At 43.5% G+C, this 27,487-nt stretch overlaps 1 protein-coding gene across 4 annotated transcripts in view; it reads left to right on the plus strand.

Moving 5' to 3' along the window:
- The window catches only part of LOC121291918 (protein argonaute-3), a 162,247-nt gene that overhangs the window by 118,177 nt on the left and 16,583 nt on the right, over positions 1–27,487 (plus strand). For all 4 annotated transcript variants that reach the window (XM_041213584.1, XM_041213585.1, XM_041213586.1 and 1 more), the window contains 11 exons: positions 968–1,115; positions 3,216–3,335; positions 4,508–4,630; positions 6,068–6,097; positions 6,913–7,046; positions 7,198–7,382; positions 12,085–12,244; positions 14,526–14,616; positions 20,946–21,140; positions 22,877–23,011; positions 23,196–23,297. In XM_041213584.1, coding sequence (XP_041069518.1) covers positions 968–1,115; positions 3,216–3,335; positions 4,508–4,630; positions 6,068–6,097; positions 6,913–7,046; positions 7,198–7,382; positions 12,085–12,244; positions 14,526–14,616; positions 20,946–21,140; positions 22,877–23,011; positions 23,196–23,297 — 1,423 coding nt within the window. The remainder of the gene's footprint in view (positions 1–967; positions 1,116–3,215; positions 3,336–4,507; positions 4,631–6,067; positions 6,098–6,912; positions 7,047–7,197; positions 7,383–12,084; positions 12,245–14,525; positions 14,617–20,945; positions 21,141–22,876; positions 23,012–23,195; positions 23,298–27,487) is intronic.

Below are 27,487 nucleotides of genomic sequence, written 5' to 3' on the forward strand. Positions count from 1 at the left end.
TCTGCAAACTTACTAATTAGCCCAGTTGCATTTTCCTCCAAATCATTTATGTATACCACAAACAGCAAAGGTCCCAGCACTGATCCCTGTGGAACTCCACTAGTCACAGCACTCCATTCAGAAAAGCACCCTTCCACTGCTACCCTCTGTCTTCACTTTACCTTCTGCCCTCCCTACGTTTACCTAATTAACATCTCAAAACTACAATACATCAAAGCAAAAACAGAATTACCTGGAAAAACTCAGCAGGTCTGGCAGCATCGGCGGAGAAGAAAAGAGTTGATGTTTCGAGTCCTCATGACCCTTCGACAGAACTGAGCCGATGCAGCCAGACCTGCTGAGTTTTTCCAGGTAATTCTGTTTTTGTTTTGGATTTCCAGCATCCGCAGTTTTTTTGTTTTTAATACATCAAAGCACTCAGACTAGCTGGCCTTAATCCAATTAAGACACATATAGACACAGACCCCAACAGAACTCTATTTTAAGGTAATTTCCAATAATATTATATTCGCTTGACATCATAGTTCATGGGTATTATGATTGCAAAAAAGAAAATTGAAATGTATCATTTCCTTTAATTGTAAAGGAGAGTTGGAAATATTGTGTGGCAGTAATTTAAAAAACACATTTCTGAATATATAAAGATGATGCAAAGTAACAAAACAAGTATTTCTATTCTGAATAACAGTTTTTCCTCCAACAATTTGGCATTCTGTTAATCTGATTGCTGGGGATTTTGGTTGGCACTAAAAACCAAATTTGGAATCACAATGTAGTGGAATCAATCTAAAGGCCACAACTGTAAATCTTCTAATATAGAAGCACATTATACAAATTAAGATTTAAATTCATTAACTCCATTATTAAGTATGGAAATATGGTTTGATTGTATTTTGAAAGTCATATATTATCTGATCCAACTACTTAGCTGCAAACTTATACTGAGCATTATTCTGTTGCTTCCCAGGTTCCCCTTGCAGCTGGAAAGTGGACAGACTGTAGAGTGCACAGTAGCGCAATATTTCAAACAGAAATACAACCTTCAACTAAAGTACCCACACCTACCCTGCCTACAGGTGGGACAGGAACAGAAGCACACCTACCTGCCACTCGAGGTGAGAGATGAATGGAAGAGATTCATGCTTACCAGTGAAATTTGGTGTATATAATATAAAGTTTGGATTCATTGTAGTGCCATTGTGCACTTTAATGCTGATTGATTTTTTTTATTAAGTAAATGAGGTTTCCTTCTATGTCCAATTGTGTAATTGAAAATAAACGGTTATCCAGTAGCATACAGACTCAGACCATGGGTAATGAAACTTGGATAGCTTCCTTATGTTATAGAACTTGGAAGTTGTGGCATTTTAATTTTACACTTATTTAATAAACAAACAGTTTCTGAAAACTTGTGTTATGCCAAATTCCCCGGTTTTTTTACTTTTTTAAAGGCCTGACAAGGTTCCATGAGAATCAGCAACCCCCTTCACCTCGACAATTTATGTATGAACCTTGATGGTGATTATTGATGGCTGTTTGGTTATTAGAAGGAACCAGAGCTGAGCTTGAACTTGTTCACATCCAACCACTTAACAATAGTCATTTTCTTTGTTACCAGTGATGCTTGCTGTCAGGCTGGACTCCTGGTTTATTCCTTCTCCACCATCTGTTATCTAACCCAGCAGTGCTAAGACCTAACTGCAAGCCTAGGACTTTCTGATCTATACGGATGAATAATACAACAGAATGATGTCTTATTCACTAATACATCAGGCGATACTCTTGAAGATTTATATTTAATTGCTGGATTTGTGTGTTTTTAGTGGGAACCATTGCTATACTAGTCTCCCTTGTTTATATAAAGAACCAACATTCAAGTATATATAAATAACAATTTTTTATTTATGATAAACCTTAATGAGTACAGCATTATATTTTATATACATATAATAGTGTGTTTATATATTACTTAAAATTGCTCAACAGTCTATTTACACACTGTTTTTGTACATCTGTATACAGTTAACGTACACCTCACAAGAAATTGAAAATGAAATTAAATTTGGAATTTGCTCTTTTTGCATAAAGTTGTCATGTAAATATCCAGGTGATTATGATGGGAATTTTTTCCTGCATTTTTTTTTTTGAGAATCGACAAGTATTTGTCCTTTCAATCGGGTGAGGTAGAGCACGTGATTGGAAAGACTGCATAAAGAATGAATACTTGCATTTATATACCACCTTTCAAAACCTCAGGATGTCCCAAAACACTTTACAGCCAACTGTGTCATCACTATGGTAATGTAGGAAATTTGTGCACAGCAATGTCCCACAAACAGCAACAAGTTAAATGGTCAGATAATCTTTTTTAGGTATGTTGATTGAGGTCGAATACAGGCCAGGTAATCAAGGAGAGTTCCCCTGCTCTTCTTCGAGTAGTGGCATGGAACCTTTAAGTCTACCTAAGAGGTTAGTCGGGACTTCGGATTAGCATCTAGTCCAAAAGATGGCCCCTGTATTACAGTGTAATACGGAGAGTTCAGTACTCCCTCAGTATTGCATTGAAAAGAGAAGGAGAGGGTTTGGTGACCAGATTGGCGTTTTTTTTTTCACGTTTCTTGAGGAATTGTAATTGGAAAGGGTGTTTTTATGGGAGAGGTCATCTTGAAAATCCTTTCTGTAGTTGTGAGTTACAGTATTAGAGAGTATCATAATCCCAAAATTCTGTTAATTGACTTGAAGTCAATTTTGGAACCCAAAGGACAGTAATTTATTAATTCCAGTACAGTCAGTATTTGTTTTGCAACCATGAACAGAAAGCATTTTAAAATCACATTATGAAGTGTACAGCTAACTATTTTAATGTTAGTAGACTCTCAGGTGCCCACAGATATCAACTTTCAGACAGTAGAGGCAATGGTTTTGTCATAGCTGTCAGCCATTCATGTTTAATATTTTATTTTAGTGGCATTGTATAAATCCCATCTGCAAAACATATTCATTTAACATGTATGGTGAGTCACGATCCTAACTGTACCACGAACTTTAATATTACCTGCATTTAGTTATAATGTCGACATTTCATCTACTTAATTCAATTGACTGCCTGTACCAAGCTGGTTATTGCTGTGAAATGATAGTTCTAGTATGTAAATATTAATGATGTGGGGAAATTACTTTGTATGTGTTTCCACTGAAGTTCTACTTTTAATTAGGTATGTAACATTGTCGCGGGGCAGCGCTGTATCAAGAAACTGACAGACAATCAGACATCAACAATGATTAAAGCAACAGCACGGTCAGCACCTGACAGACAGGAGGAGATCAGTAAACTAGTGAGTGTTGGATTATTTCTGCATGTAGTGCAGATTTCTGATATAACTATCTGAAACTTCAGTGCCTTTCTTAGGTGGGACAGTTTCCACAATGGATCTTAACTTAAAGGAATTCTTTAATTTGGTACAATCCTAGCTCTGCTTTTCAATGAAGAAAATAATTTAAATATATTTACAAAAACTTTGATTACAGCAGCTTTTTCCATTTTCTGTGGTAATGACTTGATACTCATCTCTAGAATTCACCTTAAGAACATAAGAAATGGGAGCAGGAGTTAAGTCATTCAACACAATCATAACTGATCTTCAGCTTCAACTCCACTTTCTTGCAATCTCCATATCCCTTGATTCATTGAGAGACCAAAAACCTATCTATCTCGACCTTAGATATATTCAGTGGATCATCCACAACCTTCTGGGACAGAGAATTCAAAAGATTCACAAGCCTTTGAGGGAAACAATTGCTTCTCACCTCAATCCTAAATGATTGTCCCCCTAATCCTGTGGCTGTGCCCCAATGTTCTAGATTCCCCACCCAGGGAAAACAAACTCTGTTAAGCCCCTTCAGAATCTTGTACGTTGGAATAAGATCACCTCTCATTCTTTTAAACTCCAGAGAATATAGACCCAATTTACTCAGCTTCAAATCATTGGACCTTGGCCTAATACTTGGCTTGCCTTTGCTCCTCCTCCACATCTAAGCACTTTACTTTCTATCACACTTCTAAAATATTCATCATCCCCCTCCCCCTAGCACCGCCCCACCTTTCAGGATTTCCTCATCAAAACCTCCCTCCTATCCAGTCTTAGGCTGCACACCATGACACCTTATGGTGATAATCTTCAACTGAATTTTCCCTCCAGTGTCCCTGTCCCATTAATCGCCCTCAACTGTATCCATATAATTGACCATCTCACCTGTGCTCTTATTATTATACATAACCTCAAAACATCTAGTTTTACCCTTTATTAAAAAAAAGCCTAAATCACGACCAAAAACTTTGTTACTCATTTTGATGCGTTTAAACTATCAATAAAGTTTGAGGATTTTTTCCATGATATTTTGTAAACTAGTTAACATATGGCTATATAATGCAGCTTATTTAGTGCTCTTTTGCCCAAGCTCTTGAAGCTTATTTTAATCTTAGTATTTTCATTATTTTCCTTTTTAGGTAAAAAGTGCAAACTACGATGACGATCCTTTTGTCCAGGAGTTTCAGTTCAAAGTGAGAGATGAGATGGCTCATGTGACCGGACGAGTACTCCCAGCCCCCATGCTGCAGTATGGAGGGAGGGTAAGTCATAACAATACTTATAAATTCTATAATGAAGAATTGATTATCTTACTGGTCCAGAGCTACTGGAAAATAATCACTTCTAACGTTCGGGATACTAGTGTTTTACATTGTTAATATTATCTAGTGATGGGCACCAAATACCGTAATGCTGTAACGGAACCTACTCATGAATTTGATTTCTGCGCATGAATGTTTTGATAGTTTCTTCATGGACCAATAATTTCTCATGTTTTGTTTGCTCATCAATTCTCTGATAACCACACTTTCCAGTTCCATGGTCCTGTACTGGTGCAACTCAGGATAGTAAAGTACCCTATTTCTTGAACTTGATGACTTCCCAATGAACTGTGCAATCTTTAAATTACTGTGTTTGAAGTGTTTGCACCACTATTTATTTTGGAGAAGGGAATCAAATGCAATTCAAATTTGCTTAAGACTTCTGTTGAGGTAAAAAAAAAAAGTCACTATATTAACCCCCTTTTTAAAAATAAATCTAAAGTTCAAAATTATTTTTTAATTGTAATTTCAAATTTTGTATTTATACACTCCTTCCCTTTTAAGTCTCCACAGAATACACCCCCTGACAATATGGCAGTGCTACAGTTTTTAACACTTTAGAAGTTTGAGAGAGCAGCCATCCCTCTGGTTATGTGGTTCTGTCTAAAATCAGGAATTGTCTTTGTGTGGGGATTTCCAGGCACAAACCCGTGATCCACCACTCTGGGTCAACCACAGCTGGCTCTTCAAAGCGCCACCCAATGATTTTATTTCAATTACCTCAGAGTTGATAAACATACTGACACATCCCATCTGATCAAATCATGATAGGACAAAATTTCTTAACAGAAACATTATAATGTTTCTAGCTCCTAGCTTAATTGTGCTGTGAACACTTCAGAATTCATGTGTCATTAAAAAATGCATAGCCTTGGGGTGATTTTTCTTGCATTTTGTACCTTGTGAAATACAGTATCCAATTTTGTACATTGAAGCGCAGAAACGTAAATGTATAAAATACTTAACTGAAATACCCACCAATAATGTGGCAATAATTAAATTTTATTAAGCTATGTAATCTTATGTAGATTGTCTTGACCCATGAAGAGCCAGATTCAGAACCATTATTGAAGATTTTTTTTTTAATTAGCTGGGCAAGAATGTACCATTTCTAGCAAACTTCTTTTTACCTTTAGGATTGCGATAGAATATGTATGCTAAGTTAAAATCACATTTTAATGTTATATGTGCTGTAGTTAAATTTTGTGCCTATATATTTCTTAAGTTCACATTATCCAGTAGTGTGTGTGTGTGTGTGTATTGTAGGTTGATGATATTATGAATGTGTTGGTGTTCAGAAGGTTGATGATATTATGAATGTGTGCTGAAATTTTTTGTAACAAATTATGTGATGAGATGCAACATCTTGTTTTACAGGTGGAACCAAGTCATTTCAGATTACAAACTGTAAGTAACTAAATATGGCTGAATGAGCACTGTGATATAGTCTCAAAATATCTTAAGTTAAATAAAGATGTATAATGCTGTTTATCCTGTCTGTCAGATCTTGCATATTTGTGTTATTGGCTAGTTTTCTGATACAGCTTTAATCACATGGACCAATCAACAGATGCTCTATTGAGAAACATATTAATGACACACACTTAGTGAAATACATCAATACAAAAGCAAAATACTGCAGGTGCTAGCTATCCAAAATGAAAAAGTAAATGCTAGAAATACTCAGGTCAGACAACATCTGTAATGTAGCATTGGGGTGGCATCATGCTGGAGATGGCAGAAAAGGTGGAGGATGATCCATTGATTGTGGAGGCTGATGGGTGGAAAGTGAGGACCCTGTATATGAAAGTGGTTTTTGAAATGCGAGCCAACAAAAGTAAATTACTTTGCCAAGCTCCTAGCTTTGTTCTGATTGTAAGCTGTTGTCTTATCTATACTTAAGTTGAAAAAAATCTTTTTAAAATATGAATAGCATCAGCAGTTCGCTATTGTTTTCACCACTTCTGCACACATTTCAAGTCAGCAGCCCAAGCACGCAGCCCAAACCTTTTGTAATAATATTTTAAAAGCTACATTGATGAACGGATTCAGAATTATTTGGCAAAAACCTTCTTTATATTTTGTATTTCTGTTTGTGCAAGTTGTATACATAGTAATTTTTGCTCATTTCATGATCTGAAAATGTTTGAATTGCGTAAGTTTTTTTTTGAAAAAGAAGTGAGGTTGACTTGATCTTTTATTTCACTTCTTCCCCTCTGCAGAATCGAACAGTTGCTACTCCAAGTCATGGTGTTTGGGATATGCGGGGGAAACAGTTTCACACCGGGGTTGAAATCAAAATGTGGGCGATAGCATGTTTTGCAGCACAGAGACAATGTAGAGAAGAAGTACTTAAGTAAGATGAAGCTTCCTGTGACTTTAAATGTTTAGTTCCAGCTAGATACTTCCAAACAAAGTAATTGCTTTTAAAAGCCTAACAATTCATAGAATTCCAGTCTTAATTGCATTTAAATTGAATTGACATTAATTTACAACTGCCTTCTTAGGGGTTTTACTGACCAGCTGCGGAAAATATCAAAAGACGCAGGGATGCCTATCCAAGGCCAGCCATGTTTCTGTAAATATGCACAGGGAGCTGACAGTGTGGAGCCAATGTTCAGACATCTGAAGAACACCTATTCAGGACTCCAGCTTGTCATTGTCATTCTACCTGGGAAAACGCCTGTCTATGGTAATAAAATATTCTTGAAATTTGTAGATGCACCTAATTGTTCTAATTGAAGGTTTTGATCTATTCCTAGCACACAGTTCCATGGCCATCAATTCTCCTGCAGCACCTCAACCATGTGTCATTTTGTGTTTAAGCCTTGGTTGTAAGTAACAACAGATGTTTTGAGTAGAGTACACTTTTCTCCTCACTCAAGGTTCACATGCACTTCAAGCAGAGATGAGTGTATGAGTGATTAGGCACTGCAAACATGAATATTTTTAGTCCCCTCTGTCCCATGAATTCTGCAACCAATTGCTGCACAACTATCATTGCCTCAGTTAGCATCAGTGGGGGCAATTGGTTGGGGGGGGGATGCATGTTATCCCTCATTCAAAAGGCACTCAATGCCCTACTGAGGGGCCTAGCATGGGAAAAGAGGGGATGGGGGTGCATTAAAAGCCAGCCCCCAACCTTATTGCTGACCCCCTCTCCCCCGCAACCTCCATCCTGCCCTCACTCACATATGGCCCTAGGCCTCTGGCGGGTGCAATATCGGCAACTGCAAGTGCTCTCCTGGTGACACTGCCTGTAGTGCACATCTTCCGGCTTCTGATTGGCTAATCACTCTCCGGGTTATCGGGGAATGGGGGTGCGCGCACACAGGCTTTCCACCCTCAAAGGTCCTTGATCCCAGGAAAGGCCCACCTCTGGCAACTTAAGTACCTGAGAGGCACTTAACTTGGCAGGCCTTGTACAAAGGAGGATACACAAGTTCTCACTGGTTCTCTCGTCAGCAGGCAAGTCCCCCATGGCCTGCAATACCACCCAGTATGTTTAACATTAACAAAGTCTTGAAAGAGAAGGTAAGTAATTTACATTATTGTAAGTAAATAATTCCTTGTCTAACTGAGACCCCATTTCATATGTCTGTATTCCTCAGTTGTTTTAATGATGTTGCTAGAGGAGGGGAGTTTTAAGTGTCTCCAAGCAACCCTACTCACTGCTATTGCAGGTCTTGGGTGATTTAAAGGTTAAAAAAGTAAAAACACTGGCTGAAATAGAATTTTTTTAATAGATGCCTGAAGGTTTATGGACCAACATTGGGGAAAGTATTGGAACAGTGGTTTTTCCCCATACTTTCTTCCCCTTTAAGTCCTTAACTTAGTATTGCATTTATTGGCCATACCTTACCAGTTAAATGCAAAGCTATTTAAACACCTCTTTTAGTATCCAGTATATAATAATTTTTAATTTAACATTTAATTAACATTTTTGATCAGTGAGACAGTGCTAATGCCACTGGGCTAGTAATCCAGAGGCCCTGGCTAATGCTCTGGGGACATGGGTTTAAATGGCAGCTGGTGGAACTTAAATTCAATTAATAAATTTGGAATATAATGCTAGTCTCAGTAATGGTGCCCACGAAACTATCATCTATTGTTGTAAAAACTCATCTGGTTCACTGATACCCTTTATGGAAGGAAATCTACCATCCTTACTTGGCCTGGTGTACATGTTGACCCTTAACTGCCCACCGAAACGTCCAAGCAAGCCACTCAGTTTGGGGGCGATTAGGTATGGGCAACAACTGCTGGCCTTGCCAGGGAAACCCACATCCCATGAAAGAATTTTTTTAAAAACTAGTAAAAATATGCATTTAAGCTTTGCTTAATTGACTGTTTAATTCCTAGAAATACACACATGCACACTATTTTTAGAGTCTGTTTTGTTTAATTTTATTTACAGTGCAATGTTCATTAATCTGTCTTGCAGTGAGGGACTATTATTTGCTATTTATATACTTAAGATAAATATGTTAGGGCTGCTATACTGGCAGATAACTCTCCAGTTTTAGTGTAAATCTGGCATTAGGTGCTCATAACAGGGTGTGTCAGTTCCTGTAATCCACATTTACTTGAAGGGTGTGGAAGAACTGAAAGGCTGAAGGCTACATTTACTCTCATCAGAGCTGATAAAATCTGGATGAAGCCTGATCAGCCTTGTTTTGTGTATTAGTCTTAGTGACTTTTCCGTGGCTAATTTAGATTGCTACTGACAATGCCGTTGGTGTGTGTGTGTCTGGATCTTTTCCCTGCCCAGATGAAATTACATTGTTTCATAATTTGTCATGGTGAGATTTGAACTCTTGATAATCTTTTAAATTTTTGAACTCTTGATACTCTTTTGAGTAAACCTGTTTCCATCTGTTTCAGATGAAGTTACATTGTTTCATAGTTTGCCATTGTGAGATTTGAACTCTTGATACTCTTTCGAGTACAAACCTGTTTCCATCTGTTTCAGATGAAGTCACATTGTTCCATAGTTTGCCATTGTGAGATTTGAACTCTTGATACTTTTTTGAGTAAACCTGTTTCCATCTGTTTCAGATGAAGTTACATTGTTTCATAGTTTGCCATTGTGAGATTTGAACTCTTGATCTTGGGGTTACAAACCCAGTACCATAACCACTTGGCTATTCAGGCCAAGCTCATAGTTTTGCCATTGTGAGATTTGAACTCTTGATACTCTTTTTGAGTAAACCTGTTTCCATCTGTTTCAGATGAAGTTACATTGTTTCATAGTTTGCCATTGTGAGATTTGAACTCTTGATCTTGGGGTTACAAGCCCAGTACCTTAACCACTTGGCTATCATACCAGAACTTGTGTGTGTGTTTGTTTCCACATTGGGTCAGAACTGTTAATCATATAAATTAGGTTGTATCAATTAAGGTTAAGTGTATACAGGTGGGGGCACTCCTGTGATAATTATTTGTTCATGTCAAGAAAGATTGACTGGTGGTCAGAAACATGGTGAATAAGCCTGGGAAGAGTGCCCTGCAATCAGCATTATGGTGGACTGCTCTGGTAAGCTTGAGGGGCAGACAGCATCGTGGTGAAGCAGTCTGGTAAGAGTATGCTGCATTCATCATCGCAGTGAATCAGACTGGGAAAAGTGTCCTGCAGTCAGTTCACCTTGAAAATAGCAAGAGTTATAAAGAAACTGGGGGCTGAGCCCAGGGCTTGCAGAAAACATGGCAAGGGGAGGGTTCGTCTCGGGCTGTGGATGGGAATGTGCCATTTACAAAGCCCAGTGCGGTGCCCATGCCCAAGTTGCTGTGGAGTGGTTAGGTGCTGGGCTCTGGCTGTCATGACGAGAAAGAACAAGAAGCACAGAGGCTATGTGTTGAAATGGCATTCAGTGAGGAAGAAGCCACAGGAGGAGCAGGTGGTGACACTGGCGGCTGCTACCGATGTTTACAACAGGGTGCAGGGTCGGCTGTATTTTGCTATTCTTCGACATAAACCCAAAAATACAGCAGGTACACACTATTTTAGTGTTGATGATGAACTTGTGTATGAAGATTTCTGTGCAGATTTTGGACCTCTGAACACGGCCATGTCATACAGATACTGTTGCAAATTAAACAATAAAAGAAAATAGAAACGTTCTGGTGTTCACCATCAGCCTCAGGAATGCTGTTTTCATTTAATTTTAATAAGTTTCCTTTAAAACTTTGTTTTATATTACAGTACCCTTTAAGGGACTCTTAATTAGCTTATTAGTTTATTTGATTTACTCAGAAACAAAGAGACGCTCTAGAGTGCATCATTGACAACTGGAGTGTTATTTTAATTTGATAAGTTTCCTTTTGAAGTTTTTGTTCAGTTGCAATAACTTGGAAGTGTCCTTTTAAGGGATTAAACATTTGTTTACTGGTCACCAAAACAGTATGAAGAGACACTTGTTGTCACTGTAGGGGTGCGTTGCAGAGTTAGGGGCTATATATTTGTAATGTATTACTTTGTGAATAAATCTAAAACTCAGTAAGGATTGACTTCTGGTGGTAAAAACAAAAAACTGCGGATGCTGGAAATCCAAAACAAAAACAGAATTACCTGGAAAAACTCAACAGGTCTGGCAGCATCGGCGGAGAAAAAAAGAGTTGACGTTTCGAGTCCTCATGACCCTTCAACAGAACTTCTCGTGGTCTCCTTCACCACCTCCTGGCTATCAGAAGTTTAACAAGCACCACTCATGAAATTTGTTCCGAATGTCACTGAGCACAGGTAGTGGTGCTCCAGGGTATTGGAAGAATGCAACAGCATAAATGAAGCAGCATTTTTTTGATGCCACTTTATTTGCCTGAACCAGTGCTTGCATTGTATTGATGTTGCATTACAGTAGTAACATTTATTGTGGTTGGAATTTTCTTCCAATATTTGCTAGTTGTCTTAAATTCTCAAAAATTTAATTTCACAGCAAAGTTTTGGGTGACCTAAATTTTTTGGTTCACATAGGAAACACTTTGTTTGCCACTAGGCATTTCCTGTTTTTGTCTAAACAAATTAGGACTGGATGCTTTTTATATTCTGTCTAAAACTTAGTAGAAATGATATCAGAGCATCTGTTTGGCTGTTTATAGAAATTTATTATGAAGTTGCTTTAGCCAGGAGTACTAGTGGTCTTTGGAAGTGGGAGGAGCACTCTCATATGGGGCCATGAAGTGCTAGGACTGAATCTCCCACCTATCTTGTCTCACACCACAATTCTTAATCCTGCAGAAGACTAGTTGACTGGAGACTCCAATAGCTTTGTGAGTAGCCTGGAATAGACAGTTTGATTGCCCTCATTTGGGGAATGGCAGTTGACTAGTTGAGACTTGAAAGAGGTAACAGGTATAAACAGGAAGAAAAACTTCTGATGTATTCACCTTTCTTTTAGCCGAGGTGAAACGTGTGGGAGATACACTTCTGGGAATGGCTACTCAGTGTGTTCAAGTGAAGAATGTTGTTAAAACGTCTCCACAGACATTATCAAACCTCTGCTTGAAGATTAACGTGAAACTAGGCGGAATCAACAACATTCTGGTACCACATCAACGGTAAGTGCATTTCCTTGTTATTGTGCTTAACGTGAGCCTTACCATTAATCAACAACTTATATTTATAGAATACCTTTAATGTAATGAAACATCCCAAGGTGCTCCACAGGGACATTATAAAACAAAATATGACACTAAGCCAAATAAAAAGATGTTAAGTCAGATGGCCAAAAGCTTGGCCAAAGAAGTAGGTTTTAAGGAGTATCTTAAAGGAGGAAAGTGAGGTGGAGAGGTGTACAGAGGGTATTACAGAGCATGTGGCCTAGGCAGTTGAAGACACAGACACTAATGATGGAGCAATTAAAATTGAGGCACAAGAGGCTAAAATTCAAGGAGCTGGGTATCTCGGAGGGCTATGGCACTGGAGGAGATACGATAAATATAGGGATGGGTGAGAGCATACAGGGATTTGAAAACAAGGACGAGAATTTTAAGATCAAGGCATTGCTTGACCTTGAGCCAATGTAGGTCAGCATGCATGGGTGTGATGGGGGAACTCGATTTGCTGAGAATTAAAGCACAGCCAGGAATTTTGAGTGACCTCAAATTTATGATCAGTATTAAAGAAAATTATAAATTTCATCTTGATTTGCTGACAGAAGTATTTGTTTGGTTTGTCAATTATTTTTTGCCTCATGCGAATTTAGCAGTTTTGCTTGTAATATAGATGAGAGCTTTGGCTTTAGGACCAGAAAATTACTGGTTTCAGTCATGGGCTTGCATGCTACTCAATCTCCTCTGCTGCAAAAGTTTTATGCTTTCAGATCTCACCCAGGCATGTTGGCAGAAGCACGTCTTGCTGAGGTTTAAAGTGTAAGCTAACATTTCTCATCTTGCTGCATCTCTATATGAACCGTGCAGCCTACTAAATTATCTTGGTGGAGCAATGGCTGTGTTTCTCCACAGAGTAACTTGAGGCAATGGATGTACAGTCAGAAGTTGAACTGGGCTCTTTTTAACTTGGTGAATAAATGCATGAAGCACAGAAACCAGGAAAAATCCAAATTTTATCTCTGGTCCTACAGACTATGCTGATGTCCAAACAGGAGGCCATTAGCCTGGCTGTCCCCACCTAGGACCAGGAAAAAAATCACCTGAAGCTCCTCCATCAGATCATTATTCAGCGAACCCTGCTGAAAACAAGTGAGGACAGGTTCAGGCTCACGAGAGATACGTTTACAAATTACTAGCATTGACTCTCTTGAGTCCATGCATGAAACATAGTAACAAGGCTGAGGTGGTAATGGTCACTTCATTTCTGTGAAACTGAAATCCAATACTAGCAGAGATGAGGGGAGAAAATTGGGGAAGATATGAAGGTTATATTTTTAAATAAATTACAACAACCAAGTGCTTAAGTAGGAAATTTGATTTAAGACAGGACAAAAGAACTCCAGAAATTAACTTAAATTGAGTCCAACAATAGAGGGTGCTCTTGAAATCTTCAGTATTGCAGAAGCAAAAGTTCTAAAGTCATGAATCACACGAATGAAAGGGTGGTTACATAGGCAGCAGGTCACTGGCCCTTCGCATAGTTTACATTGTAATTCCTGTTCCCTTAGTACTTAATGGCATTAAAATAGGCCCTGGCTTCTTTTGAATTGAGAGCTTTCTAGTTAAGGTTACTATGTTTCTATTGATGACAACTTTCCAGCAAGCAAAGCCAAATATTGGAAGGGAGACAGATGTGTGGAAAAGGGAAGAGATGGAAATGGGAGTTGGAGTACGTGAAGATGTGTGATAGAATAAATTTTGACGGGAAGGGAAAAAGATGGATCCTGTAGTTGATGGCTTCTTGGTAGTGTTTTTGCTGTTGGGTAGTTAATAGTTCGTGTTAGATACTTGCATTGTTTTATATATAAAATGGCCTTCTCTGTAACCTAATTCATATGACTCTCTGACATCAGTTGCATATATTATGGTTTTCAACCAGATTATATTTACTGACTCCAGTCACACTAGCATAAAACTGGCACCTGCAGAGGTAAGTGTTTATGCTGGAGTTGAATTTCAGTGAGCTATACATTACAAATACCATGTATTTCATTTAATATGTGAAATTCAGTTTTGTAATCAAGATAGATGTTGGAATTAGAATAATACAGTTGGCCAAAAAGTTTAAGTAATTTGCAAGTACTCAGAAATTTATATTATGACCAGACTGTGCAAATGATGTACAAGTTAATTTTGCAAAAACAAAATGCAGCTATAATTGTGTTAAATCGGTTCCTATTTGGAACAGACCACTCAAGAACTGTCAATTTCTTCATTTTGTTTCTAGACCATCCGTGTTCCAGCAGCCTGTGATTTTCCTGGGAGCTGATGTCACACACCCACCAGCTGGAGATGGCAAGAAACCCTCCATTGCTGCTGTAAGTGTTCATACATGCACATTTTTGACAAGAGTGGGGGGAAGGTGCAGTGTATGCAAGTACTGTTTTGTGTTCTGTGTACTCTGGGCTCTTTTTCATTTAGTACTTTAATTTTCCAGGCATATATTTAAGAATTTGAGCAGCTATTTGAGGGACACGTTAACATCAAAACAGCCCACCTTATGTTACATGGGGACAATCGGAGGAGAGCATGGGAGGTAGATGAGGTTGGAGTAAATGGAAGGATGTGTCAGTTTCAAACATGACGTACATTTACAGTGCATAACTGGACCCCTCAGTTTGAAGGGGAAGGAGAGAAAGAGACGGGAAAGGATAGCAAGCAAAAGTTGAACTAAGTTTTACAGGAGTCCTGCAGGCAAGACACAGAAGCAATGGTACTCGGGGCTTGTTTAGGTGTTTTAGCGTTAGCTCATTTGAAGTTATACAGTATTTCTGTTATATTCAGCAATGTATTTTATTTTGCAAATTGTTATAGCTAGGAATGCACAATGCCACGCAAGGTACAGTATTTCAAATTGTACTTGTTTTTTCCGCGCAAGAAATCGCCAGAAGAACCTAACTCCGGCTTTAACATCGATTCCTATAGGAACCCATGATTTTCTTAAAAGTTGCGATTTGCAGGAATGCAGCCACAACTTACAGTACCAGGACACCAAGATTACTCTGGACTGCAAAGTTCTGAAATCTCTCTCTATTTAAAGAGCATACTGTTTTTCTGTTCTTCCTGTCAAAGTGGACAAGTTCATAGATTCCTACATTTGTTCTCCATCTGCCAAATTTTTGTCCATTCACTTAACCTATCTGTATGCCTTTGCACACTCCTTATGCCCTTTTCACAACTTCTCTCCTACTTATCTTTGTATCATCAAATAATTTACCAACCACGTATTCAGTCCCGTCATCCAAGTCATTGATATAGATTACAAATAGTTGAGGCCCAGCACTGACCCCTGTGACACTCCTTCGCCCTTCACTCTCTCTTTCCCCCCCGACACTCCATCTCGTCCCTCCCCCCCAACACTCCATCTCTTCCCTCCCCCCACACTCTCTCTCTTCCCTACCCCCACACTCTCTCTCTTCTCTCCCCCCACACACACACTCTTCCCTCCCCCCGACACTCTCGCTCTCTTCCCTCTACACCACACACTCTCTCGCTTCCCTCCCCCCCCAACACACTCTCTCTCTTCCCTCCCCCCCACACACTCTCTCTCTTCCCTCCCCGCCACACACTCTCTCTCTTCCCTCCCCCCCCCACACTCTCTCTCTCTTCCCTCCCCCCACACACTCTCTCTTCCCTCCCCCCACGCACTCTCTCTTCCCTCCCTCCCACACTCTCTCTCTTCCCTCCCTCCCACACTTTCGCTCTCTTCCCTCCCCCTCCCACATTCTCGCTCTCTTCCCACCTCCCCACAATCTCGCTCTCTTCCCTCCCCCCGCACACTCTCTCTTCCCTCCCCCCACACTCTCTCTCTTCCCTCGCCCCACACTCTCGCTCTCTTCCCTCCCCCTCCCACACTCTCGCTCTCTTCCCTCCCTCCCACACTCTCACTCTCTTCCCACCTCCCCACAATCTCGCTCTCTTCCCTCCCCCCGCGCACTCTCTCTTCCCTCCCCCCGCGCACTCTCTCTTCCCTCCCCCCGCGCGCTCTCTCTTCCCTCCCCCCGCGCGCTCTCTCTTCCCTCCCCCCGCGCGCTCTCTCTTCCCTCCCCCCGCGCGCTCTCTCTTCCCTCCCCCCGCGCGCTCTCTCTTCCCTCCCCCCGCGCGCTCTCTCTTCCCTCCCCCCGCGCGCTCTCTCTTCCCTCCCCCCGCGCGCTCTCTCTTCCCTCCCCCCGCGCGCTCTCTCTTCCCTCCCCCCGCGCGCTCTCTCTTCCCTCCCCCCGCGCGCTCTCTCTTCCCTCCCCCCGCGCGCTCTCTCTTCCCTCCCCCCGCGCGCTCTCTCTTCCCTCCCCCCGCGCGCTCTCTCTTCCCTCCCCCCGCGCGCTCTCTCTTCCCTCCCCCCGCGCGCTCTCTCTTCCCTCCCCCCGCGCGCTCTCTCTTCCCTCCCCCCGCGCGCTCTCTCTTCCCTCCCCCCGCGCGCTCTCTCTTCCCTCCCCCCGCGCGCTCTCTCTTCCCTCCCCCCGCGCGCTCTCTCTTCCCTCCCCCCGCGCGCTCTCTCTTCCCTCCCCCCGCGCGCTCTCTCTTCCCTCCCCCCGCGCGCTCTCTCTTCCCTCCCCCCGCGCGCTCTCTCTTCCCTCCCCCCGCGCGCTCTCTCTTCCCTCCCCACGCGCGCTCTCTCTTCCCTCCCCACGCGCGCTCTCTCTTCCCTCCCGCCCGCGCGCTCTGTCTTCCCTCCCCCCCGCGCGCTCTGTCTTCCCTCCCCCCGCGCGCTCTGTCTTCCCTCCCCCCCGCGCGCTCTGTCTTCCCTCCCCCCCCGCGCGCTCTGTCTTCCCTCCCCCCCCGCGCGCTCTGTCTTCCCTCCCCCCCGCGCGCTCTGTCTTCCCTCCCCCCCCGCGCGCTCTGTCTTCCCTCCCCCCCGCGCGCTCTGTCTTCCCTCCCCCCCGCGCGCTCTGTCTTCCCTCCCCCCCGCGCGCTCTGTCTTCCCTCCCCCCCGCGCGCTCTGTCTTCCCTCCCCCCCGCGCGCTCTGTCTTCCCTCCCCCCCCGCGCGCTCTGTCTTCCCTCCCCCCCGCGCGCTCTGTCTTCCCTCCCCCCCCGCGCGCTCTGTCTTCCCTCCCCCCCCGCGCGCTCTGTCTTCCCTCCCCCCCCGCGCGCTCTGTCTTCCCTCCCCCCCCGCGCGCTCTGTCTTCCCTCCCCCCCCGCGCGCTCTGTCTTCCCTCCCCCCCCGCGCGCTCTGTCTTCCCTCCCCCCCCCGCGCGCTCTGTCTTCCCTCCCCCCCCCCGCGCGCTCTGTCTTCCCTCCCCCCCCCCGCGCGCTCTGTCTTCCCTCCCCCCCCGCGCGCTCTGTCTTCCCTCCCCCCCCGCGCGCTCTGTCTTCCCTCCCCCCCCGCGCGCTCTGTCTTCCCTCCCCCCCCGCGCGCTCTGTCTTCCCTCCCCCCCCCCCGCGCGCTCTGTCTTCCCTCCCCCCCCCGCGCGCTCTGTCTTCCCTCCCCCCCCCCGCGCGCTCTGTCTTCCCTCCCCCCCCCCCCGCGCGCTCTGTCTTCCCTCCCCCCCCGCGCGCTCTGTCTTCCCTCCCCCCCCGCGCGCTCTGTCTTCCCTCCCCCCCCGCGCGCTCTGTCTTCCCTCCCCCCCCGCGCGCTCTGTCTTCCCTCCCCCCCCGCGCGCTCTGTCTTCCCTCCCCCCCCGCGCGCTCTGTCTTCCCTCCCCCCCCGCGCGCTCTGTCTTCCCTCCCCCCCCGCGCGCTCTGTCTTCCCTCCCCCCCCGCGCGCTCTGTCTTCCCTCCCCCCCGCGCGCTCTGTCTTCCCTCCCCCCCGCGCGCTCTGTCTTCCCTCCCCCCCCGCGCGCTCTGTCTTCCCTCCCCCCCCGCGCGCTCTGTCTTCCCTCCCCCCCCGCGCGCTCTGTCTTCCCTCCCCCCCCGCGCGCTCTCTCTCCGTCCTCCCCCGCCCGCTCTCTCTCCGTCCTCCCCCGCCCGCTCTCTCTCCGTCCCCCCCCGCCCGCTCTCTCTCCGTTCCCCCCCCCCCGCCCGCTCTCTCTCCGTCCCCCCCCCCCGCCCGCTCTCTCTCCGTTCCCCCCCCCGCCCGCTCTCTCTCCGTCCCCCCCCCCGCCCGCTCTCTCTCCGTCCCCCCCCCCCCGCCCGCTCTCTCTCCGTCCCCCCCCCCCCGCCCGCTCTCTCTCCGTCCCCCCCCCCCCCCCGCCCGCTCTCTCTCCGTCCCCCCCCCCCCCCGCCCGCTCTCTCTCCGTCCCCCCCCCCGCCCGCTCTCTCTCCGTCCCCCCCCCGCCCGCTCTCTCTCCGTCCCCCCGCCCGCTCTCTCTCCGTCCCCCCGCCCGCTCTCTCTCCGTCCCCCCGCCCGCTCTCTCTCCGTCCCCCCGCCCGCTCTCTCTCCGTCCCCCCGCCCACTCTCTCTCCGTCCCCCCGCCCACTCTCTCTCCGTCCCCCCGCCCACTCTCTCTCCGTCCCCCCGCCCACTCTCTCTCCGTCCCCCCGCCCACTCTCTCTCCGTCCCCCCGCCCACTCTCTCTCCGTCCCCCCGCCCACTCTCTCTCCGTCCCCCCGCCCACTCTCTCTCCGTCCCCCCCGCCCACTCTCTCTCCGTCCCCCCGCCCACTCTCTCTCCGTCCCCCCGCCCACTCTCTCTCCGTCCCCCCCCGCCCACTCTCTCTCCGTCCCCCCGCCCACTCTCTCTCCGTCCCCCCGCCCACTCTCTCTCCGTCCCCCCCGCCCACTCTCTCTCCGTCCCCGCCGCCCCACTCTCTCTCCGTCCCCCCCGCCCCACCCTCTCTCTCTCTTTCCCCGCCCCACCCTCTCTCTCTCTTTCCCCGCCCCACCCTCTCTCTCTCTTTCCCCGCCCCACCCTCTCTCTCTCTTTCCCCGCCCCACCCTCTCTCTCTCTTTCCCCGCCCCACCCTCTCTCTCCGTCACCCCCACACTCTCTCTCTTTTCACTCTTGCCTCTCTCTTTTCCCACTTCCCCACCTACATAAAGGCTCTAAAGAATAAACTTTAGAGTTTAAAGGGGCGACTTAATGCGAGGACTTACTGTGCATGAATCGCAAAAAGTTAGTATGCAGGTACAGCAAGTGATTAGGAAGGTAAGTGAAATGTTGTGGTTAATTGCAAGTGGAATAGAATATGAAAATAGGCAAGTTTCGCTACAGTTGTACAGGATTTCAGTGAGACAACATCGGAGTACTGTGTACAGTTTTGGTCTCCTACTTCAGAAAGGATATAATTGTATTAGTGGCAATTCAGAGAAGGTTCACTTGACTGATTCCTGGATTGAAAGGGCTGCTTTACAAGGAAAGGCTGGGCAGGTTGGGCCTGTGTCCATTAGAACTTAGAATAATGAGAGATGACCTTATTGAAACACACAAAATCTTGAGGGGACATGACAGGGTGGATGCTGTGAGGATGTTTATCCTTGTGGAAGAGACTAGATCTAGAGGACATAGTTTAAAAATAAGGGGTCTCCCATTTAAGACAGAGATGAGGAGAATTTTTTTCTGAGGGTCATTAGTTTATGGAATTCTCTTCCCTAGAGAGCAGTGGAGGCAAGGTCATACTTTTAAGGCTGAATTGGATAGATTCTTGATTGACAGGAGTCAAAGGTTATAGAAGGTAGACAGGAAAGTAGAGTTGAGACCACAATCAGATCAGTCATGATCTTAACAAAAAACGGAACAGGTTTGAGGGTCCGAATGACCACCTCCTAATTTGTACGTGTAGCTACACATTCATCCAGCATATTAAATGTTTGTGAAAAGTAGAGGCATATCCTATTTAAAAGAAGCATTACTTGTAAGTAGATCTAGAAGAGGACCAAAGGAAACACGGTGAGAATGCCCTTACTTCTCTTTGGAATCAATTTGTGGTTTGATTTATGGATTTACATTACAAAAGCAACTTCTTTATATAACAACTTTAAGGTAACAATGTCCCAAGGCACTTCGCAGGAGCGTTATAAAACACAATATGACACTCAGCCTTATAAAGAGGTATTAAGTCAGAAGATCAAAAGCTTTTTTTAAATTCGCTCATGGGATGGGGACATTGCTGGCTAGGCCAGCATTTATTGCCCATCCCTAATTGCCCTTGAGAACTGAGTGGCTTGCTAGGCCATTTCAGAGGGCATTTGAGAGTCAACCACATTGCTGTGGGTCTGGAGTCACATGTAGGCCAGAAGGGATGACAGATTTCCTTCCCTAAAGGGCATTAGTGAGCCAGATGGATTTTTACAACAATGGGCAATGGCTTCATGGTCATCATCAGACTTTTAGTTCCAGATTTTTATTCAATTCAAATTTCGCCATCTACCAGAGCATTACCCTGAGTATCTGGGTTACTAGTCCAGTGACAATACTACTACACCACCGTCTCCCATTGGAAAAGAATGATGTGGTCAGCTGTGTCAATGACAGCAGACAGATCAAGGCGGAAAAGTTTACCTTTGACATAGTCACTTTACTCTTGGCGAAAAGAAAAATTCACCTCTCTCCAACTTTTACATTTTAGTGGAAAGGCAGCCTAATGTTCTGTCTAACTTGACGCTGGTATCACCATTCCTGTATATGCAAATCTGCCTATCAGAAGCTTTTCATTTTTCAGCCCCCCTAGCATTGTTCATAAACAGAATATCAGTTGTTGATCAGCCCACATACTATTCTAGGCTATTGATGCTATTGCTTTTTCTGATTGTTACGTCGGATTGCTATTCTAGGTTGTAGGCAGTATGGATGCCCACCCTAGTCGTTACTGCGCCACTGTGCGTGTTCAGAGACCTCGACAGGAGATCATTCAAGACCTGGCTTCAATGGTTCGAGAACTTCTCATCCAGTTTTACAAATCAACTCGTTTTAAACCCACACGAATTATATTTTACCGTGATGGTGTTTCTGAGGGGCAATTCCGTCAGGTCAGTGCAGTTTGTGGATAATCTTACTCAATTGTATCCTGTGTTCAAAACTAATTGAATGCAAACTTCAGAGTGGCAAAAATATATTCCGGTTATATTTGCAAACTTAGCTGTAACCAATTCAGGACACATTGTGCTACTTTTCTGTCATTATGTTTTGAAAATCCTGGGCTGTAGCTAGCACCAGAAGTCTGAAGATAACCTTGTGATAGCAAAGTTATACTGAATACTTCACTCTGCCAGTTTGCTGCTGGGATGAAGAAGTGCAATCCTTTTTCCACCCATGGAGCTGAACCTTAACTCCCAAAAATGCAAAAAATCTGGAACAAGAACAGAACCTGCTCACATCTGGTTTTATTGGAGGTGGGGCAAGGGGCAGGCCCTGCTCACAGGAATCGGTTTGCTCATTTAAATATAATGATGCTGAATGCTTTCATTAAAACAGTCATCCTAAAGTTAACAACTGACAGGGTTTCTTGGGCATTGGGAAATTCAACAGCTTAAAGGAGGGAAGAAGGGTTGAATCCATGAGGCAAATACCTTTTATAGAATGGGCTAAAAAGAGCAGAGGTACTTCCTCCAAGCCCAACAGGCTACTTAATAACTCCTGCTACCCCACCAAATGCAGGTGATTTGTTTGTTTCCATCTCCTCATCCCACCCAATCCCATTTTATCCCCGCTGTCAAGAACATCCAGGCCATGATCTCCCGAGGGACCCTCTGCTCATGATCAAGACACTACCCAACCACCATGGGACAACCCTTTGCTGCTGCAGCACAACGGTGCCTCACTTTCCCAACCTAGCTTCTCTGAAAGGTTCCCACCCAAAAACTCTCCATTCTGTCAATCAGGCTGCCTATGGACAAGAAAACAAATTTAAATTATCCCTGCAATTCTTCCCAACCTCACAACAGCGTCACCCCAGCCCGCCCCCACACCTCTTACCGTACATACCTCCTGACTGAAATCAGGCCATGATGTTAGCTGAATGGTAGCAGTATCCTTGATCTTTATGGAGAGACTAGATTTAAATATTGCTGAAAAAACTGATTGGTAGAGGTGTGGCCATGGAGAATGCAGCAGGGAATAGGACTGTGTTTAGAAATGCACTAACAGCCAATTTAAGATTATCAGTCGGGCTTGCAGTGTGGCTCATTTACATGTGCTTGGAGCTACATATATTCACACACAGGGCCCTGTCCTTTGCAAACAGAGAACATGTCCACGTATTGCACCTTTCTCAACTAAACAAAAGCTTGGACAGCCATACAATAAAAGCAAAAAACTATAATGCTGAAGATTTGAAATAAAAACAAAGTGCTGGAAAAACTCAGCAGGTCTGTCAGCATTTGTGGAGAGAGAAACAGAGTTAATGTTTCAATTCCAATAATACTCTACTTTGGAACAAACAGCCATTCCCTGGTTCATTCCCCATGGCAATGCCTTGGCCAATCAGACTGGAGGGTCCTCTAATTCCCTGTGGATAGAGGATCTCTCTCCTTCTCTCGACCTGCCTGATTTGAATTTAAACAAAAGCTTAAAAGTTAATTATTCCTTGGTGCATTCTCCATGGCAATGTCTCTATTAATCAGAGTCCACTTGCCAACCAATCAGCATCCTCTTCTCATGCAGTATAAATGTTTGTTCCCTTTGAAGTTTGGTATTCTTGCAAATCTGGACTAGATTTAGCAGGACATTTCCCATCAATCATACTTTGTTTGCTTTTGTGCTGTAGGTATTGTACTGTGAGCTATTGGCAATTCGAGAAGCCTGTATCAGCCTGGAAAAGGACTATCAGCCTGGCATCACGTATATAGTTGTGCAAAAACGTCACCATACTCGACTGTTCTGTGCTGATAAGAATGAGAGGGTAAGAACTGGCACCTAAATCACCTGTGATCCATTTGGTTTGGGGAATTGTGTAACACGAGCTGTCTCTTCAAGTGGCCATTAAATTCAGCAGGTTACCCTTATAGGGAACCAAATATGAACTTGTGTGTAATATTTGATGCTGCATAATGAGATTTATTTTGTTTATTCTCTCTGTCTGAAAGGTTGGGAGAAGTGGAAATATTCCAGCAGGAACAACCGTGGACACAGACATCACCCACCCATATGAATTCGATTTTTATCTCTGCAGCCACGCTGGGATACAGGTATTGAATGAAAGCTGAATAACTTAATATTTGTAATATGGGGAGATAAGATGAGAAGTGTGTGGAAGAACTTATCTGAATTTTTCCCAGGTTTACAAGTATCTATTCAGCTAAGAGGGAGGATAAATAAATAACTAGAGAACAAAGCAGTTGACAAACACATCCTGCTGTCTATCATAAAACAGTGCAGTTGCTGCACAATAAAATTCTTCGTTTGAGTAAACTCTCGTAGTTTTCTTTTTCCCTTTGTGATCCTCAAAAGGGAACTCCTTCTGGAGTAACTTATTGAACACTGAAGGCCAAAAGGGATTGTATCTGAGCAAAGCTTGATACTGGGAATGTAGGAGCAGGAGTAAGCAATTAGGCCTTCAAACCTGTCCTGCCATTCAATTAGATCATGGCTGATCGTCTACCTCAACGCCACTTTCCTGTGTTATCCCCATAATCCCTGGAGCTCCCCCTAATGGCACTATGGGTGTACCTACACCACAGGGACTGCAGCGGTTCAAGAAGGCAGCTCACCACCACCTTCTCAAGGGCAATTAGTGATGGGCAATAAATGCTGGCCAAGCCAACGATGCTCACATACTGTAAATGAATTAATAAATACAGAAATCTACTGAATTCTGCCTTAAACATGCTCAACAATCAAGCTTACACAATTCTCTGGGGTAGAGAGTTCTAAAGATTCACCACCCTCTGATTGAAGAAATTCCTTCTCAATGACCTGCCCCTTATTCTGAGACTGTGTCCTCTGGTTCTAGATTCACCAGCCATGGGAAATATCCTTTCTACATCAATCCTGTCACACCTTGAAAGAATTTTGTAAATGTCTATAAGATCACCTCTCATTCTTCAAAACCCTAGAGGATACAGGCCCAGTTTCCACAATGTCTCCTCGTGAGACAATCCTGCCATCCCAGGGATTAGTCTGGTGAACTTCAGTTGCACTCCTTCCATGGCAAGTATATCCTTCCTTAGATAAGGAACTGTACACAATACTCCAGGTGTAGTCTCACCAAGGCTCTGTACAATTGCAGCAAGACATTTGATTTATTCGTTCATAGGAATCTTTACTCCTGTACTCAAATATCTTTGTGCTGAATGCCAACATACCATTTGCCTTCCTAATTGCTTGCTGCACCTACATGCTAGCTTTTAGTGACTCATGAACAAGGGCGACCAGGTCCTTTTGGACATTAACACTTCTCAACATCTCACCATTTAAGAAATATTCCACCTTTCTGTTTTTTCTACCAACGTGGATAACTTCTCACATTTTCACATTATATTCCATCTGCCATGTTCTTGCCCATTCACTTAGCTTATCCAAGTCCCCTTGAAGCCTCCTTGTATCCTTCTCACAATTTACATTCCCACTTAGTTTTGTGTCATCAAATTTGGAAATATTACATTTGATCATCACATCCAAAACATTTATACAGATTGTGAATAGCTGTGGCACCAATCCTTGTGGTACCCCACTAGTAACAGCCTGCCATCTGTTGGTCAAACATGATTTCCTATTCATAAATCCATGTTGACTCTGCCCAATCATATCGTTACTTTCCAAGTGTCTAGTTATCACATCCTTTGTACTAGATTCTAACGTTTTCCCTACTTCTGACATCAAACTAACAGGCCTGTAGTTCATCTCTCTCTCTCTCCCTCCATTCTTAAATAGTGAGGTTACATTTGCTATTTTCCAGTCTGCAGGAACCTTTCCAAAATTTCTAAAATTTTGGAAGATGACCATCAATGCATTCAATATCTCTATAGTCACCTCCCGGGATGTAGCTCATCAGGTCCAGGCGATTTAGCAAACTTTAATCCAATTAATTTTTTGAGTACTACCTCTTTATTAATACTAATATCTTTCAGTTCTTAATTTCCACAAGCCCCTTGGTTCCCTAGTATTTCTGGGAGATTTTCTGTATCTTTCTCCATGAAAGCAGACAGACAGTAATTGTTTAGTTTCTCTGCCATTTCCCTATTGTCCATTATAAATTCTTCTGTCTCCATGTGCAATGGACCCAAAATTGTCCTTGCTAACCTTTTTGTTTTCACATACCTAAAGAAGCTTTTACAGTCTGCCTTTGTTTCTCACTGATTTACATTCGTATTCTCTTTTCCCTTTCATTATTAGCTCCCAACCTTCAGGCTCACCAATTTTTTTTCTGGCAACCTTATAAGCCACTTCCTTTGACTTAATTCAATCTTTAACTTCTTTTCTTAGCCACAGTTGATTCACCTTTCCTGTTGGGTTTTTGTGTCTTAGAGGAATGTATATTTGCTGTAGATCATTAATACTTCTTTAAATACTAGCCATTGTCTGTCTACTGTCAATTTTTTTTAGTGTATTTTCCCAACCCGCCATTGCCAACTTGTCCCTCATATCCTCATAGTTTCCTGTGGATTTCCTTTTACCAAGAAAGGAAATAAGTTTTATTTATATTATCAAAAAGTGCTTTACAGCCAAATTAAATACTTTTGAACTGCAGTCACTTTTATGGCTGTAAGGAACATATCTTGTTTTGTTGGACTGTTGTAAAGAACATATCTTTTTATTTTCTGTTGGACTGTGGATTAAAATTACAATGGATGAAGTTTGAAAGCCATGTCCACTGGAACATGATAAGAGATATATACAATGTTGCAGCCCTGGAACAGAGTGTGCCATGAAAGACAGGATGGTTCTGGAAAGGAGTCCTGGACCAAGGGAGCTGCCTGGCAACAACATTTTAATTGGCAGGTGACCAGGTTTTGTGTGAGGGCAAATGCAGCAGAATAGCTCCTAGCTTGAAAAGAAAAAGATCTAAAACCTCTTTCTCCTCAGTGTAGAAGATTACGGTAATTCCGCAATAATAGCTAGCTGGCTTTTTCTCCTCATATCTCTATAATCTGCTCTCTCTCTGAAAACCTCTGTCAAGAAGCAAAGGATAAAGTCACTGTTAGAGACATTGAAAGGCAAGGGCTGAACCAGTGAACCAAATACTGAAAATGCTGGAAGACCACCTTGTGTCATCAACAAGAACTGAAAGGAATTTGGAAGACATCGATCAAAATCAACCCATCAAATCCTGTCTCCAGAATCAGTGCTATTGAGCTATTTTTATCCCACCCTTAAAATCAATGTTCTTGTGTATCTTTTTTGTCTTGTATGTGGGTGTGTATAGGGATTTAAGAAGGGGTAGAGTTTAAGTTATAGAGTTAGAAATTAGCAGTTCATATTTCTTTCTTTTGCCACTGGTTAATGGCAGTTTGGTCAACAAACAGTTATTTTCTTATTAAGTTTACAAACTTGGTGCTCATATTCTGTTAACCTAAATTAAACAGTTAGGTAGAATTGGGGCAATCTGGTGGTTTGACCAAACTTTTCACATTTGTCGCAGCTCGGGAAACAATAGGGCTTGATGTTACAGTGTACTATCCCCAATGCGTCGTGACGTAGTAAAGAAATGCGGCAGCCAATTTGCACACGGCATGTTCCCACAAATGGCAATGCATTAAATAACCAGATAACCTGTTTTTAATTGCAAATATTGGCCAGGACACCAAGAGAACTCGTTGTTCCTGAAAATAGTGCTATATTCATAGTGCCTTATTCATTGAAATATCTGTCTAGGTTTATAATCCAGGACCAAATTAAACAGTCACTTGGACAAATGTGGACTGCTTAAGAGAAGCCAGCATGGATTTGTTAAAGGCAAATTGTGTTTAACTAATTTGATTGAGTTTTTTGATGAAAGAACAAAGAGGGTTGAAGAGGGTAATATGGTTGCAATGGTGTACATGGACTTCCAAAAGCGTTTTTTAAAGTGACATATAACGACAGGTCAGCAAAGTTGAAGCCCATGGAATAAAAGGGACATGGATGAAATTTTGGCTATGTACCAAGAAACAGAGTAGTGGTGAAAGATTTTTTTTCAGTCTAGAGGAAAATATGCATTGGGGTTCCCCAGGGGTGGTTGGTATTAGGACATGATATGTATTAATTACTTTGGCTTGGATGTACAGGGCAGAATTTCAAAATTTTCAGATGACACAAAACTTTTAAGTACTGTGAACTGTGAGGAGGGGAGTGATATACCTCAAGAGGACTAGACTGGTGGGAATGGGCAGACATGTCACGGATGAAATTTAATCCATAGAAATATGAAGTGATACACTTTGGTAGGAAGAATGAGGAA

The sequence above is a fragment of the Carcharodon carcharias genome, chromosome 19 (assembly GCF_017639515.1).
Source record: "Carcharodon carcharias isolate sCarCar2 chromosome 19, sCarCar2.pri, whole genome shotgun sequence".
Classification (NCBI taxonomy): domain Eukaryota; kingdom Metazoa; phylum Chordata; class Chondrichthyes; order Lamniformes; family Lamnidae; genus Carcharodon; species Carcharodon carcharias.